General features: G+C 36.8%; 1 protein-coding gene across 7 annotated transcripts; it reads right to left on the reverse strand.

Annotated features, from left to right (window-relative positions):
* Positions 1 to 522: 522 nt before the first annotated feature.
* LOC140819650 (uncharacterized) lies at positions 523 to 10,382 on the reverse strand. 7 transcript variants are annotated; one of them, XM_073179827.1, is made up of 9 exons: positions 9,986 to 10,382; positions 7,510 to 9,048; positions 7,059 to 7,422; positions 6,163 to 6,247; positions 5,922 to 5,978; positions 5,781 to 5,840; positions 5,483 to 5,701; positions 4,728 to 4,939; positions 523 to 4,633 (listed from the first exon to the last, which is right to left on the reverse strand). In XM_073179827.1, the coding sequence occupies exons 2-9, from the start codon at positions 8,957 to 8,959 to the stop codon at positions 1,333 to 1,335; spliced, it is 5,748 nt and encodes a 1,915-aa protein (XP_073035928.1). In that variant the 5' UTR covers positions 8,960 to 9,048; positions 9,986 to 10,382; the 3' UTR covers positions 523 to 1,332. The 7 variants fall into 7 exon arrangements, with proteins under 7 accessions (XP_073035928.1, XP_073035926.1, XP_073035925.1 ...); XM_073179825.1 differs by having other exon boundaries at positions 7,510 to 9,114; XM_073179824.1 differs by having other exon boundaries at positions 7,510 to 9,173.
* Between the last annotated feature and the right edge of the window lie 6,841 nt (positions 10,383 to 17,223).

Raw genomic sequence — 17,223 nt, forward strand, 5'->3', positions numbered from 1 at the left:
CTTCCATATGAGCCATGCATTGTGAAAGATGAATTTTGGTGTATGCTATGAATTCTACAATTCAAACCACTGCTCAATATTCCACTGAATCCAGATGCAATCATAGCCTATACAACTTGGAGCTGACCCTCATTTTAGTTATCACCCCCAACTGGGATTCGAGCTTGTGGCAGTCACATTATCCTCTTAATGTTTTACCACTATGTCATGCCCAGGTAAACGGATGCTACCTAGGTAAATGAAGTCATGATATCACTCAAGATATGCAAAGGGAAAGAGCAATCTATTGTATTAATTGCTTCTAAACCATTACTCAATCATGACAATAAATTCAATATTAGTTCCAGGGTAAGCTGTCATGAACTAAATTCATCTTTATCATCATTTTCTGATTTTTCTACATCCATATTAATGCTTGGTTGCCCTGGCTCAGAGGCAGTAAAGCCTAAATCAGAAGTCATTTTAAGAGCACTTTTTCTTTGTTGTCTAGGCAAGGGGTCTGCGCAACCTGGAGTGGTATGCTGTCGTCCATTCATTGCGTGCTTCTGAACAAAGCTGGACTCTGATTTCATGCGTGTCTCAGGTCTTTTCGAATATAAAAGAGTTTGTATTTCACCAAATGGCCCAAAATCATATTTAGCCACATCATTGCCAGGGTTTGAGTGCTGTGAAACTGGAGGGCAGGAATTCAGATTCAAAGCAAAACACTTGGTTTCATATTATCAGTCGTACATGCATCAACTACACAGTCACCTTCAGAATTGATTAAATGGCCATCATTAATAGTTGCATCCATTCCATCTGCCGGCATTTCCTGGAAGCAATTCACAGCAGTTGAAATAAATTAAATATGAAACTAGAAAACTGGTATTCTCACTTGTAGGGACAATTTTCCGAAAGGGCGAACCAGACACATGATTAAATAAAAGATACTGTGTACATAAAACCAACAGAATTTAGGCAATCACCAACAGTGATGATTTACTCAACCTTAAGCCAAAGCAACACAATCAGTATGAAGAAAAGCATTTCATCCTGATGAAATTGGATACCCAAAAATAATAAACCCAGCATCGGCCTATGTTCCAATAACAAAAACAAGAAGATGGAGCAACACAGGATTTTTAATTAAGCACCATGATTTTTTTACGCAAATGGCAGGCAAGCACAATGGGGGAAAAGAGAGAGAACAAATAAAATTGTAAACAATTTTTTTTTTTTTTTGATGAGAAACTATTAATATTTTATTAAATAATAAAGATTGTTACAGTTACAGTGGATGAGCAATCCACAGTTGAGCAATCCACATACATCATATGCTAGGAAATTAAACTAACAAATGAACTTCCAATCTCTAGCTAACTCTGATAATGTGATGTGCTGAAATTGAGGATTGATTATTGCCCAAGTAGCCACTCTGACTCTGATACTATCCCATATATCTTCGCAAGATTTGTTCTCTTCCCTGAAAATTCTGCTGTTGCGTTCCATCCAAATAGACCAAAAAGTGCAATGCACCACTAAGTACCAAAAGTTCGTCATACTCTTTCCCTTGATGAATCCCGGCTCGATGATTAACATGTCTTGCGATCTTCTTGGAAAAACCCATTCGAATCCTAAATGTTGCATAACTTGTGCCCATATTCTCGTCGTGAACGAGCAATGTAACAGAATATGGTCTTGAGTCTCGTCACTTTTCTTGCATAAGGTACACCACTGTGGGGACACAGCAAGTCCCGGCATCCGCTTTTGCACTACGTCACAGGTCTGTAATTTCCCCAAAGCGACAATCCAAGAAAACACCTTAACCTTTAGTGGAATCGGTACTTTCCAGATATTGTAATGGTATGGGAACACACTAAAAGAATTTGTGTGAGTGAGTGAGTCATATAGAGATGAGACCGAAAAGACTCCAGAGGGATCTCCTAACCAAACCCTGACATCCGCAGAACCCACACACAATCTAAACGTATCTAAGACACCTAAAAGAGTAGTGAACTCCTCCAACTCGGTATTGTTTAAATCCCTTCTAAACCTTATATCCCACTGAAAAATGGACTGTCCCTGAGACTCAACTGTGGAATAAAAATGGTTGATTGGTTTGTTTACAGTGGACGAAATACGGTAAAGACTAGGAAAACACTCTTTAAAAGACACCAAACCCACCCACCTATCCTCCCAGAAACGCATAAAGTTCCCCCCCTTAAGCACCGTCCCTATTAAGTGGTGACAAGTCGAGTAAGCACGAGAGATGAACTTCCACGGGCTTTTGAATGTAGAATTCTTTGCAAGGTTCACATCACACCCATTCGGTTGAAACCCATATATGCTGCCCACAACCTTTTTCCACAGAGGTTTGTCTTCCACTGAGTTTCGCCACCACCATTTACCTAATAGAGCCAAATTCCTCAACCGTAAATTAGGCAAGCCCAGCCCGCCTCTCGCTAAGGGCTTGCAAACTTGTTGCCATCCAACCACATGACAGTGCTTCTCCCCATCCGGTCCATCCCAAAGGAAGTCCCTCATCAATTTCTCCAAATATTTTGCCACTCGAGACGGCATCTTAAAAAGAGACATGAAATATGTTGGCATTGCGCTCAGCACAGATTTGATCAAAGTCAATCTACCACCTCTTGAAAGGAATGACTTCTTCCAATTAGCTAGTTTTTTGCTAAATTTCGAAACAACGGGTTCCCAAAATTCCATTTTCGATGGGTTTCCTCCCAATGGTGCCCCCAAATATTTAATAGGCCATTGTTCTCGCCTGCAACCGAGTTCCTTCGCCATCTCCTCAACCTCAAAATCAGAATGATTCAAGCCTAGTATCGCTGATTTGTCAAGATTGATTTTCAGCCCCGAATTCGCACAAAACAAATTTAGCAACCCCACCGCCTCCCTTAAATGATCAGCAGATTGCACAAGGAATAGAGTGTCGTCCGCGAATTGTATGTGAGAGACTTCGACTTTTTCCTTTCCAACTACTAGACCGCTCAAAATGTTGTCCGTCTTGGCCCTGTCTATCATGCGTCCTAAGCCATCAATCACTAGGTTGAATAGAAAAGGAGATAATGGATCTCCTTGTCTGAGTCCTCTTTCCCCTCTAAACTTCCCCCTTGGTCTTCCATTGATAAAGACCGAGAAGGAGACATTTGATATGCATCCCTTTATCCATTTTCTCCACCTTTCCCCGAACCCTTTCTTAAGAAGGACAAAGTCTAGATATCTCCAGTCGACATTATCATAAGCTTTTTCGAAATCAACTTTCAAAACCCACCCTTGCTTCTTTTTCCGTCTATGCTCCTCCACCACTTCGTTGGCAATTAGACAACAGTCCGTTATCTGTCTTCCTTTGATGAAAGCGCATTGGGTTTGCGCTATTGTGTTGTGCATAACTTTCTTCAATCTATTTGTTAGTACCTTTGCCATGATTTTATACAAGCTCGTCACAAGACTAATAGGTCTGAAATCTTTAATCCGCATCGCTTCTTTTTTCTTTGGGATAAGGCAAATATATGTTTCATTCGTGATTCCGTTGATAATTCCTCCATCGAAAAATTCAGCGAACACTTTCAATAGATCCGGTTTAACTGTGTCCCAATTCTTCTGGTAAAAAGCCATTGTAAAACCATCCGGTCCCGGAGCCTTGGATCCATCACATTCGAACACCGCAGCCCTGATTTCTTCCTCCGAAAAATTCTCCTCCAATCTTTCTGCCTCTGTCGAAGCTAAAGGGCACCACTCCAAATCTTCGATGCCCGATCCTTCCCCTTCCGAAGTCCTATACAGATTCTTGTAGAAGTCAACAATGAGTTTTTGGATCTCAAATTCTTCTGAAGCACGCACTGATCTGTCCGAACCATGTTGAGTCACATTTCCACTTTCAACAGTTTCCTGATTTGTGGATGCGACATTTAAGTGAATATCCAAGTCTAGTTCATTACCCATTCCACTGGGTCTAGAGATTTTTCTACCTTTTAGAGAGGGCTTGCTAACAGGAAGTGCGGTTATGGATACATCATCAGTATCTTGCAAAAGTGGATGAAAGTCGACACTGCTTGATGATGAATTTTTTTGGGGAGGTAATGATGACTTGCTAAGAAAATTAACTGCGTCTCTTATATGGCGTGGATTATGAAAAAGATTGAGATCTAGTTGTGTTTGATTTCCCGGAAAGAAAGTGAAAGAACTGGAGGGTCCGGTACTGCAGTTCAGGGGATAGTAAGGCAAACGACCATCTTGAGGTGGCTGGAATAACAGAGGATGCATTTGAAGATCTGAATCACCTCTCTCATCTGCTACACATTTGTCAGAATGTTTTGATTGCTGATTAGAAGTAGTAACTTTCGTAAAAAATTTCATAATCTGTCCAGATTTCACTGAATAATCTACTCCTGATTTTTTGAGGATACCAACCACTGGAACTCCATTTGCCATATTACCATCACATCTAGAATAATTTCCAGAGAACTTTACGGGAATTGCTGCCTGGGAGCTTTGGAAAGCTGATTGCGACATTACCCGAACAGATGGCGGAAGATTTACTGGAGGTAAATCAGGAGCTAATTTCACTAAGCGTGCACTATTTGATCTCCGAGCTCGATAGGGACGCAAAATTACTTGAGGCTTGGATGGCCTTCAGGAAAAGCAAGAATTACACTGATTTAGATCAATGAGAAGCATATCATGTGTTGAGCAAATAAAAATAAGATTGTTATGACTTGGGGTACCTTAAAGAGGCAGAACCAGAATTATCATTCTGCTGATTGGCTTGAGAAGCCCGGTCCTGAGAGAGCTTGTGAATTGAATAGTTCAAAGAAATATCATTATCTGGCCTCCAACCTTCCAAAAATGCCTCATGAACATATGCTTCATCCTCAATGTCCAAACGATTATCTCCACTTATAGTTTCTTCGACAGCATCAGTGCTATTGCCCTGAAACTTGAGAATTCAATCAACAATCAACCTCTGATAATCAGCCACCCACACATCTCAAGGTGCCACAGCAAAACTGAAGTTATCCTATGGAGAAAACAACTGAGAACCACAAAATATCAAATTTTCCCCTATATGCCATATACATTTGCCTACAGTTTTCAAAGTCTATCAAATAGTGATGCCAAAAATGTCTTAAACTGAGATGACCACAAATATGTACTGTACCAAGTTAATTTGCCGAACAGCACATTGGAAAATAATTTGAAGTTCTCCAGGTTTCTGGACAATCATGGCTAATTAACGATAAAAGTTTAGTATAAGCTAAACCAAAGAAGGAATAGTTCACTATTCCAAATAATCCATATAATCTGTCCACACATATACAAAATAGTCCCAACCTGCAGACAGTAAACTAGGCATGAGGAATTGGGAACTCCAACCATGACTAGATGTTGGCCCTCCGACCTTAATAACAAATACAAGACGGCCATTCCACTGCCAGCACTGACTTATTTTAGCAAAGGCCAAGTTCAAAGATGTGCTCACCTCTTTTTCAGATGAAGAATGCTGCATTGAAGCCAAATGTCTAGCTTCTTTTCTTCTTAGTTCATACAATCGCCTTTTTGCTTTCTTATTTGCATCAGATTTATATGACTTTTGTGTTCCAGAAGCAATGCGCCACAGTCTTGGAAGTAAGGAAGGATCTCTATATGGAACAAAAAATCTCCATATCGATATCCAGTCGAGTTTTAACTTCTTCAGTCCCTGAGTTACCAATCATAGTTGAGATCAATGTGACTGTATCAAGTTTTTAAACCATATATTCATCTATAGAAGTTTGTACCACTTCAACACGTGCTATCTCCTCAGAAGTCAAGGGAGAGTTTTTAATCCTCCGAACAGCCTAAAAGAAGGATGCAAAACTCATTTTTTCAAGATGCACTATTCAAAGTAACTTTTCCGGTGATCAGAATAAAAGGTAAACCTTGATTGGATTTTCTTGAGCTTTTGATGATGCACGATTCTTCTGCCGAACAAATATCTGCTTTACACAGCATATTTATTATATTAATTAAGCATGATTTTTCTGCTAAAGAACTTCACATATATGACAGGACATAATAATATTGAGATTTATAATTCACATGAATTTAATATGCATGACAAGACGGGCTGATATCGGTATAACATGTCCAATGCTGGGACATGAACTAAAAATGAGCCACCTGATGCTTAGATTTGCAAGGAAGAAATCGTTGCTGTATAGCCTTCCAGTTGGTATTATATTCCATCAATCCCAAGGCTAATAACCTGCAAACAAGTCAATATTAAAGCAAATAGTGAAGTGTCAAAAAATAAAGCATGATTTAGAATTGGGGAGGATTGTTGATGAACAACATCAGCAACTGTCAAATTAGAATGTTAACCGAACATGTAACAGGTACCTAATCAAACATATTCAAATGAATGAAGGAGAAGTTTAACGCCTACAGCATCTTAGTTTCACGACATATTTTGACAATAAAAGTTCTGACATTTTCAAGGTAATCCAACAAGGTCCTGATAATTCTTTGCTACTTCGGTTACTTGAAAATTCTGCAAGTATTTTAGTCACAAGAAGTTTGAGCATGATTATATACTGGTATTATCAAATGCCATACTTAATTTTAATTACTTATTGTAAGTCGTGGGCAGTTATTCTGTGCTACTTTATGACATCTTTATTACAAACTAGACTATTAATTAACTAGGAGGAATCAGCCCTCAAAAAAGAAAAACCACTAGGAGGGATCAATACTAAAGAGGAAATGGAAGAAAATGTTGTAGTTCTCGTTTTGACACTTGTAAATTATACTATGAGAGTCCACTATGTGGTAAAAATATATTTAAGATAGACAGAAATGTGTTTGTCACATCATATGAAAAATCTTTTCGTATGACCACATATTCATAATAGATCTTGAAATTACATTAATCAAAATAATTTGCCTTTGTTCAATTAACAACAAGATGAAAAAGGAAAAAATGGCATGGAAACCCAGAGCTACAAGCATGATGTAAACAAAGCTGCCAATCAGAAGTCAAAATAAGCACCCTATGTAGTAATAAGCATAAAACTCACTCATCCTCTGCATCAGTAAAAAGCACCCGATTTGCAATGGGCGCAGGAGGTGGCTTGTGAGGATAAAGAGCTGGATTGAACAAGGGAAAAAATCTCTGAGCTAATTTGGCAATCTCCTTGGGAACAAGAGCAACTGATTGCTTTTTTGCCTTTTCGACTAGAGTTGCAGCCATTGTCTTTTTAGGCATTTTATAGCTGGTTAATGAAGAATGTGTGGCAATAGAATTCAGGGGGTTGAATCTAATGTCTCCTTGACCATCAGTTTCAGCGGAAACAGAAGAATTAGAAAGAGGAAACAATGGTTCCTTTTCAAAGCGACTCTCAAAACCAAGATCAATTTGATATCGTTCATATGCATGTACAGCTGTAAAACATTTTATAGAGCAATAAGCAAAATGCAATAAACAACATGAAGCAAATAATGGTTGGAAAAACAAAATATGGTACATACCAGAATAAACATCATCAATGTAGTTTCCAACTAATCTCAAAGGAGCTACATCTATAACAGTCAGTATGGGACCACAAATATAAGGCACCCAAGATGTATGTTCCTCAGTTCTGAAAGAGTTTGTCCGATCATTGGATATATGTTTACATCTTCCATTAGAGGGGGAAGTGATATCAGAATGCCGTCCTGTGCTACCTTCACACTCTATGTTCTCATTGACGCACTGTGATGGTGAAATCTCATAAAACTCATCTGGCACCGATGGATGAATATATGGAGGAAGGAAGCAAAATTTGGGATATGGATGCGACCTCCATGCCAATACTTGATCACACGTTCTATGCAAATCTAAAATCAATTCCTTAAGTTCAAGAGCAATATGGCCTTTAGCAGGCTCAAGAACACAGAGGGAGAAAACCTGAACAAGAAGTTGCAAATGCTCATGAATCAGACAATGCAACTGCCCTATCTGATGTGGAGTGAATCCGCTGGTGAAGCAATTATTCACTGGAAGTATACAGGGTTGCAGAGAAATGTTGTTCATCAGATGTTTCCCATCAAAGGCTGGAAAAGATCCCATAGGTGCAAAAGGTAACAGGGGTCGTAAGGGTCTACCCAATTGCCCAGAAAATTTGTTGTTGCGTTCAAGGGAACCTCTTTGGCGTTTATTTCGCCTACTTTTGCGCCTTTCTTCTATTTCATCAGGGTCACTTTCCAGTGCCTCTTCAAGCTCAAGCTCAAAGTCAGCATCATTATCTTCATCCTCATCATCCGCATTAGTGTTCCCTCGTAAATTCTGGGACTCATCTCTTCCTTGAAGAACAGCTGCAAGAAATTTTCTATACTCTTCCTCATCATCGACATTTTGGACATCATCGTCATCATCTGTTTCCTGAAGGAATGTCTCAAGTTCATCAAGAGTGAAACTAGCAAGCGAATACCGAGCCCTAGTTCGCATAAAGATGGCATCTTCAGAGTCCACATCCATGGAAAGTTTATCAAAATGTACATCTTCAGTAACATATTTCAGGCTGTCCAATCCATTTTCCTTGAAACATACAGATCCACTCTCAGATTGAGTAATCAATTCACATTCTTTTCGAGAAATTTTCTCAAAAGCCATGTCAAACCTTTTCCCACATGCTTTTCCGGAAGAAACAGTAGTTTTAATCACAATCTCTTCACCGTGCTCTACAGCTTCAATAGGATGAATGTTATGAACAGTCTCTAGGTGCTTATTAACATAATTATTTAAAAAGGTAGCAGAAGCTTTTTCCCCACTCTCAGCAACATCAGTATCCAGGCCTTCAAGTTCAGAACTCAAGCTTGAAGAGACTTCTACAGAATGAGTTTCTTTAAGGAAAGGATTAAAATCTACATCCTCATCCTCATACTCGTATTCATCCACATTCCCTGCATGGTTGCCATCTCGTTGTTTGTTATCTTTCATGTCCTCCTGATGTTGCAAAGGGCAGTCTTCAGCACTCTTGGCTAGGTTGGATTGAGTAGGAAGAGGACCGTGTTGATTCGGCTGTTGAACTTCAGTTGACACAGAAGTTGAACACGCAGACATCTTACCAGGATGTTTCGCAGGAAATCGAATGGCTAAGAAACATTAAGGGGGTCAACTTTGAGCATTCCTCAAAATCAAAAACTGAATCATCCTGGATAATTATGTAGGTCGTAGAAATTGGAAATGCATTACAGTTTCTCACAAAACAACAGGTGAATTACTTTACTTCCCCCATCCTATTTCTGGTTTTTTTCCTACAAATTTATCAGTTACGGAAATCATTTACCCATTTTCAAACTTAAGCACCTGATTCCTAATTGAATTATAATTAAATGGGTATTTAATTTATAGTTAAATAATTATTATCACTCACCCTATCTAAAAATCACCTAAAATAACCTACAAATCTCATAATCAATAAGTATAGGAAATTAATTATTCAAGTAGCATGTGTGAAGAACAATAATTACAACTCTAAAACTTCGAAAAATAATTTACAATATACCACGACCTTGAGAAACCTAAAACAATAATTTCGAAACTCAAAAAGGCTGGAAAAATTAAAAATCAGGTATTTTTGGCCAGCTCAAAGACGGGGATTTCTGGAGTGAAAGCTCGACTTTTTTAATCAGGAAAACTATTTCGGCCAGGCTTCTGGGTATTCACTCTACATTTAAATACCAAATTTTGCAACACCAAACAACCTGTTTGTGGCCCTTTAACCGGCCTGAAACAGAGCCGTTTTGCTGCTGTTTCCCCGCAGCATATAGCCCTCATATGGGCCACTCCGGCCCTATTCCACCTGGTAAACGCCACATTATATAACCCTACAAGTCTCACATGCATTCCTAGGTCACTAATCGGTCGTAGAGGCACCTAAAGTTTTTTCGAAGGCAAAACATCCAATATTTTGTCAAAAACTGGAAATCAATCTGGAAAATAAAAAAGGGCAAAACAATCTACCGCTTCGAGGCCTGATGATATTTCAAAAATTGACCTATGAAGGTTCCCCAAAGATTTCCCAAGGTGGTGGTTCGACGAAAAAATCCAAGAACGAAGCAAGACCTACAAGTTTCTCGCTCACTGTCTCTATACAATTAGTTTTCCGGTCTCCTGGAAGGTAATGGCTGGCCGGAGAGCGGTCAGAAACAGGGCCAGATGTCGCGAAAGGCTGTGGTCCGCGGCTAGGATGGGCAGTGCGACGGTCGGCTTCGCAGGTTGTGGGCTTTGTTTTACTTTTTTTAGTGGACCAAATTTGGTTATTTTAAAGCCCAATAATTAAAATTGCACCATATTCATCGGACCGTGAACTTTTACGGTTGAACTCGGAATAATTCACGTCACAAACTCACATTATCATATAATGTTACTGTTAGATTAGTTGTCAAACTAACCAATTTGTGAGTTGAAATTTATTGAATTTTACGTAAAAATAATCTTTATTTTAATAATATTTTACGTTTTTATCCAATTATGTCATTTATTTTATCTGTATACTCATTCAAGCTGTATAGATCTATGACTGATCAAACATAAATGATTTATGTCAAAATGTTTGATGATAATAACATGATTCCATGTCTACAAGCTCGATTCGTGTAATATCTCAGAACTTTTACTCGATGTAGATTACGAACTATTAAAAAAAGGTGAGATTCATTATAAATGCAAAGTGGGTTTCGGAGAGTTTAGGTTAACATCACTTGTAAATGAAAAATAAATAATAGTTAAGAGGAAAAATTAATTAGGTGTCGACTAGTAAGCTATTCCATAACTAACCCTCTTAAGCAAGTGGTTCATACACTTGGGCCCACTTATATATATATATATATATATATATATATATATATATATAAAAGAAAAAGGCATAATTTACTATTGGTAGATATAATTTTATTTATTTAATTTTGTTTTTAAAAAAAATGGAAAAAAGGATAGATAATAATTAAACTTGTCAAATTGGGTCATGCCCGTCGCTATAAAAATAGAGCTAGTTGAGTTATAAATTTTAAAATCTTGGTTGGGTTAATTTAGTCCTCATTTAAGTAAGCGTGAGGATGTCGAATCAACCAAATTAGTACTCTATGATATGACTTTCATCTTTCATTTCATTTAAACAAATTGGGTGATTTGAGTGGACAATTTAATGGGTAGATTAGTGTTTCTTTCCTGTGAGTGCTAGCAACCAGACAGAGAGAGATTGGGCTGGATGATTTGCGTATTTAAAAAATAAAGAAGGCTAATGAGGTGTCGGAAGGGTTTCCGACTTAACAATTCTGATGTTCAAGTCAATCAAGTATTCATTCAGAAGAGTGTTATATGATGAGCATGTAATGAATGCTTGTGAAAAATGTTAATTGAATATCTCCCCATGATTGAGCAAACATGGTTATTTATGGGGAAAGATATAATGATGGTCTTGTTTTCAATGCTCGATCACAACTCAAGATCAGACATTTGCCCATATCCTGCCTCCTGACAAGCCATATTGCCCTTAGTCTTGTCACATCGATCTCATATCATGTTTGCTGATTGACATGCTAATGATTTCGAAACATTTTTACCTATATATGTGGACCAGAATTTGTACCTGTGCTGTGATTCTTGGGTAATGTAAGGACACGGAGGGGATTCTTGCCCATGGACTACCCGTGACCAGTGTCCTTGATCAATTATCTTTGTCTTCTTACGCTATTTGAGCTAGGTTGAGAGCCCAGATTTGTATGAATATGTAGTATTTCAATTGGTGGCTTCCCAGGTTGATGCATGCCCGTTATAGTTTATAGTTTAAATGAGGTATTCTTTCTTTACCCAGAGTTGTTCTCACTAGGGGTGGGCGTTTATTCTTGGGTATTGGGTACCTAATCCGACCCGATCGGGTCGGGTATTTTTAAAAAAAATCGGGTTCTTGCGGGTACCCGACATTATCGAGTTCCGGTATTTTACCGTTACTCGATTGGGTATCGGGTACCCGACATTTTTTTAAAAAAAATTATGGGTTATCTATCTATTCAATTAAAAATAAATGTATTTTTTGTGGATAGTGATAACCCGATATAACGACAAATAACTAATCATAAAATGATATAAAGACATTTTTTTTGTGAAATGTGAAAAATACATGTATTTTTTAAATTTACTGGCCATAACTCGATAATGACATGATTTTTTTTGAAATGTAAAAAATACATATATTTTTTCAAAAAAAAAATAAAAAAAAGTTTTTTTTTTTTTTCAAGTACTCGAAAATACCCAACAATTTGTCGGGTACCCGACATGATCGGGTTGGTGTCGGGTAGTAAAGGTACCCTCGGGTACTCAACCCGGAAAACCCGATCTGCGCCCAACCCTAGCTCTCACCCAGTCATATCTTGACTTCATGGGAACAACTCTGAGCTCCCGTTATTTATTGTGCCCCAGTCAAAGAATGACCCGGGCTCTTTCTGAGATATCACCAACCTTATTTACTTGATTACCTCTAAACTACCATATTTCATTAACTAATTACAAGTGTTGGAGATTAATTGTTTTTCTCTTATTGAATCTGCCAATAAGAATTATTTAGAAAAATGTTAAGCGAGTGGAACACACACATCAACGCACAATTGTTTGACTTGGCCAATAAAAGCACTAGTAAATTGAGCCATCTTCACAATTCCTTTCTAATATATTACGGGATATTTATAGTTTAATATTTTTGGCAAAAACTTGTGTGAGACAGTCTCACAGGTCGTATTTTGTGAGATGGATATCTTATTTGGGTCATCCATGAAAATGAATGAAAAATTATTACTTTTTACGCTAAGAGTATTACTTTTTATTGTGAATATCGGTAAGGTTGACCTGTCTCACAGATAAATATTCGTAAGACCGTCTCACAAGAGATCTATTCTAATTTTTTATGTACCAGTATATTTTTTATTTTTCGGATACAATTATCCCTGCTCATAATTCCACAAAATATTTAATATATTAAGAAACTCTGTAATCGTAAATTCACCAGACGAGAAAATGACCCTAATCTTATCTGAGTTCATATACAGAGAAGTCTAATTTTTTTTTCCTTTAACTGCAAGGGAACTTTATTCTTCTTTTAAAAAAAACTTATATGAAATTGTCTCACAGATTAATTTTATAAGATATATCTCATATCTGACCTGACCCATTAAAACTATTACATTTTTAATGTGAAAAGTATAAATTTTCGCTCTAAATATAGATCAAATCGACCTGTCTCACGAATATTGATCCATGATATCATCTCACAAAAGACCGACTATTTTTTTAATCAACAAAATCAAAATCATTTTTTTTAGATTTTAGAACTCCTATATTTATTCATTTACTTAACATTTTTACGTCAATCTCAATATCAATCTCCTCAATCTCAATAATGGGTAATATGATACATTATTGACATACAAGTATCGTAAATGCCATGACCACAAATACTAACATGGAACATGTGTTTCAAATAAAAATTTTCATTGAGATTTTTGTTCTCGTCTATCCTGTATTTAATAAATTTGAAATTTACGATCCTCTCTGTTAAGAAACTATTATTATCCAAAAGTTTTGGTGATCAACAAAATCAAGATAGCACTTCACTATTTCAGGAAACAACTACATATCTTATGTGTAACAGGTATCAGTTCAACCGTCCAGCCTAGCAACCGGACTGCTTCACTATCGGCTATAGCAAAAAGAGTTTAATCGCTTAAACAAAGGATATACTAAAGAAGTCTGACCGCTTGAATTTCAGACCGTTGATAATTCAACCGCTTAAAGTAAAAGAAGATGAACTTATCAACCGACTGATTCAAAGACATCATTAAAGAGGGTTATTTATTACCAACTTAATGAAAGACATTTTCTAGCCAGTTCAAGACATTCAATAGTTTGCACCGCTTCAAAGTTAACTTGTCCCTACATCAGTCCCGATAATGATCTGGATTTATATCACTATCCCAGAAAGAAAAGATCATTTACCTTACAAAGGTCTGAGGATAAAAGCAGTTTCCATAAACGGTAATTCTGAAGCAACTCTTCAAAGAACGGGACTCAAGGAAATATCAGCAAAGAGAACATTTAATGCATATCTGAAGAACATTAAATGCAGTTGCAGCTGATAGTGACATAGCTTCTCTATGTTACAAGTTAACGTTATTCAATCCTTTCGACCGTTGGAATGATCGCATTTATTAACAGAGAAGGAAGTGTGCAAGAACACACGCGATACATTATCAAATTCACAACATACACCAATCACGAGTTTTTCTCTATTGTGAAATCATAACAAGCTTGCATACTTCAAAGATTCAGAGCGCACTCAAAAGTCTACACACTTGATCGCTCATAAGCACACACTGAACAGAAAGATATCTGACCATTCAAGGATCATTTTCGTGCTACCAAATCAATTTGTTAACTTATATCAGTAACCTTTCGGTTATTTGTTTAAGTTGTGGTGTCAGGTTAACTGAGTGTTCTTAAAATCCAGAATTGTAAAGTGATCACTAAAATTTCCAAAACAGTCAGTGTGATAAGTCCTGATTGGAGTGGGCTGTTGCAAAGAGTTTTTGTAAAGCCAAAGTCTTTTAGTGGAATCCTTCCTAAAGAGGAAAAAGGAGTGACGTAGGAGTTTTAATCTCCGAATATCCATAAAAACCTTGTGTCTTTACTTCCTGCAAGCACTTAATTTTTACTATATTTGTTGATAAGTTTGCCAACAAGTTTTAAGCTATCATTAGAAATCTTGAACTGTTCATATTTCTAACAAGTTTGAGAAGAATTTTCAACCGCTTCAAAACGGTTGAAAACGAGTTTTAGAAAGCAACATTTTAAAGAGTTTATTAACCCTCATCTAAACTTTTTCCCGATCCTAACAAGTGATATCAGAGCATGAGCTTCTCAAACTTCGATACCCAAAAAATTACTCATGGAATCTTTCAAAAAAATCCCTATATTTTCAAAGGAAGATTATGACGATTGGAAAATTCGTATGCAGGCTCATCTAGCAGCCTATTATGACGATATGTGGTACGTCATCACTGACGGGCCAATGAAGATCTTAAAAGTAAATACAACTGCAATTACCACTGAAGGTGCTCCCCAAATGGTGGAAAAAGATAGTTCTGAATGGGCAGATGAAGACAAGAAGAAGGAAAATCTCGATAACGTAGCAAAAGATATTCTTTATAAGACCTTGGACAAAAATATGTTTGCCAAAATCAAGACCTGCACTACTGTAATGCCTGATGTAAATATCACAAGTTGTTGATTTAGTTATGTGAGATTACTAAATAATTAATGAATTCTAAAGAATGAAATATGACATATCTTGATCATATGAAGTCCAAATTATTTGAAATTTGGATATACCGTAGAAAACTCAAAGATATAGAAGTTTCATGTTTTGAGTTTTGGAAAATTTGATCGTTTGACTGGTCTAAAAGGATGTACCGATGTTAAAATGTTAAATATTATATATATTATATTATATTATTTTATTTTATTAATATAATATAATATAAAATTAAAAATTAAAAAAAAGAAAAGATAAAAGTTGAAACTCACTTACGTTACTTTCAATATTTTCACAGAAAGCACAGTAGAGAAAACAAGAGAATAGGAACGAAAGCTTTCGATTTTATTCTTTTCAATCGTGTGACTTATCGGTTTATCCAATCGACGAACCGACTTTAGTTCTGGAATCGTTGACACGAGGTCTTCGATTTGAGGTATAAATTATATAGTTTTGGTGATGTTTGAAATTCGTCTATTTCTGGAATAAATCTGATAAATTGTTAAATCATACTGAAATTGAAGATTGTTGAGTAGTGTATGATTTTAAAGAAGTAGAGAAGATTATAGTGATGTTGTTTAGAATTATTCCTAATTTATTATAATTAGGGATTTTTAATCGTTGAATTAAAATTTGGTGAGTTGTTTGTCAGTTGTTATTAATTCTGATTATATATTCGGAGTCTACGAAGTATAGGCTACACGTTGATATAAAGTTTTCGTAATTTGACGGATGTTGTAAAATAGCCTATTATTTGAAGTTAATTAATTAGGGTGTATTTGATGGTAGTATTGTGAATTAAATACACCAGAATATTAAATTGTTGAACAATACGAATTTATAATCGAGTTTTATATTTTGTTGAATTAATTGTTGTTGGGCTATTTGATGTTATATATTGAGGCTGTTATAACTGTGTTGATACGGTGACAATGATCTGATAATTATTGTTGAATTATTTAGATACTTCACAAGCCTCAGGATCAAAGAAATAGCCAGATTGTATATACACTCGATTATCAGGTACGTGTTGACATACGAGCATATGTTGTTATTGTTTAGTATTGATGAATACTATTGCGTTGAACGATGATAAATCACCGGAATTGGGTGATTTGATATTATATTTGTTGTTGTTTAATATTGTTGATATTGTTGACTATCGTTGTTGGGAGACTTCTCGTTGATGTTGTCACGTTGATGTTGTTCGTTCAACGATATTGCTGTCGCCGGTGTTGGGGTGTGACGTATCGTCGATGTTGTTGTTCGTTCGACGATATTGCTGTCGTCGGTGTTGGGGTGCGACGTATCGTCGATGTTATTGTTCGTTCGACGATATTGCTGTCGCCGGAGTTGGGGTGCGACGTATCGTCGATGTTATTGTTGCAGTGTGATGTTGTTGAGGTTGTTGATGGATGATTGTCCAGAAACGGCAAAGGGGGTATTTCTGTTATCATTTCAGTTATATCTTATGTTGTTGTTAATATAACTGTTATGTATTACGATGATGATTGTTGTATATGCTCACCCTTTGGGGGCTGTTTCTGTTGGGCAGGTTACAGGACTATGCGTGAGACAGGATAGTGGTGAAGGACTATGTATGTCTAGTCAAACAGTCCTGTAGTTGATAGTAGATAGAGACAGTATAGCTTATTGTCTTATTTGAGTTGTATGTGTGTATTTATTATACTGTTTCTGCTGCATTGACGTAGATAGTGTGGTGATTGCACTATTTTTGTCGTATATGCATTATATTATTACGTCGTCGAAAAGAAATTTTTTATGCATATGACGTCACATGTTGCATGATTACGTGGCGAGGTTTGGGACGCCACATTTGGTGGTATCAGAGCATATGTTAGATGTCTGGGATGGTTAGGAGTTGGGTTTGTGATGA

Source organism: Primulina eburnea, chromosome 18, assembly GCF_022965805.1.
Source record: "Primulina eburnea isolate SZY01 chromosome 18, ASM2296580v1, whole genome shotgun sequence".
Lineage (NCBI taxonomy): Eukaryota > Viridiplantae > Streptophyta > Magnoliopsida > Lamiales > Gesneriaceae > Primulina > Primulina eburnea.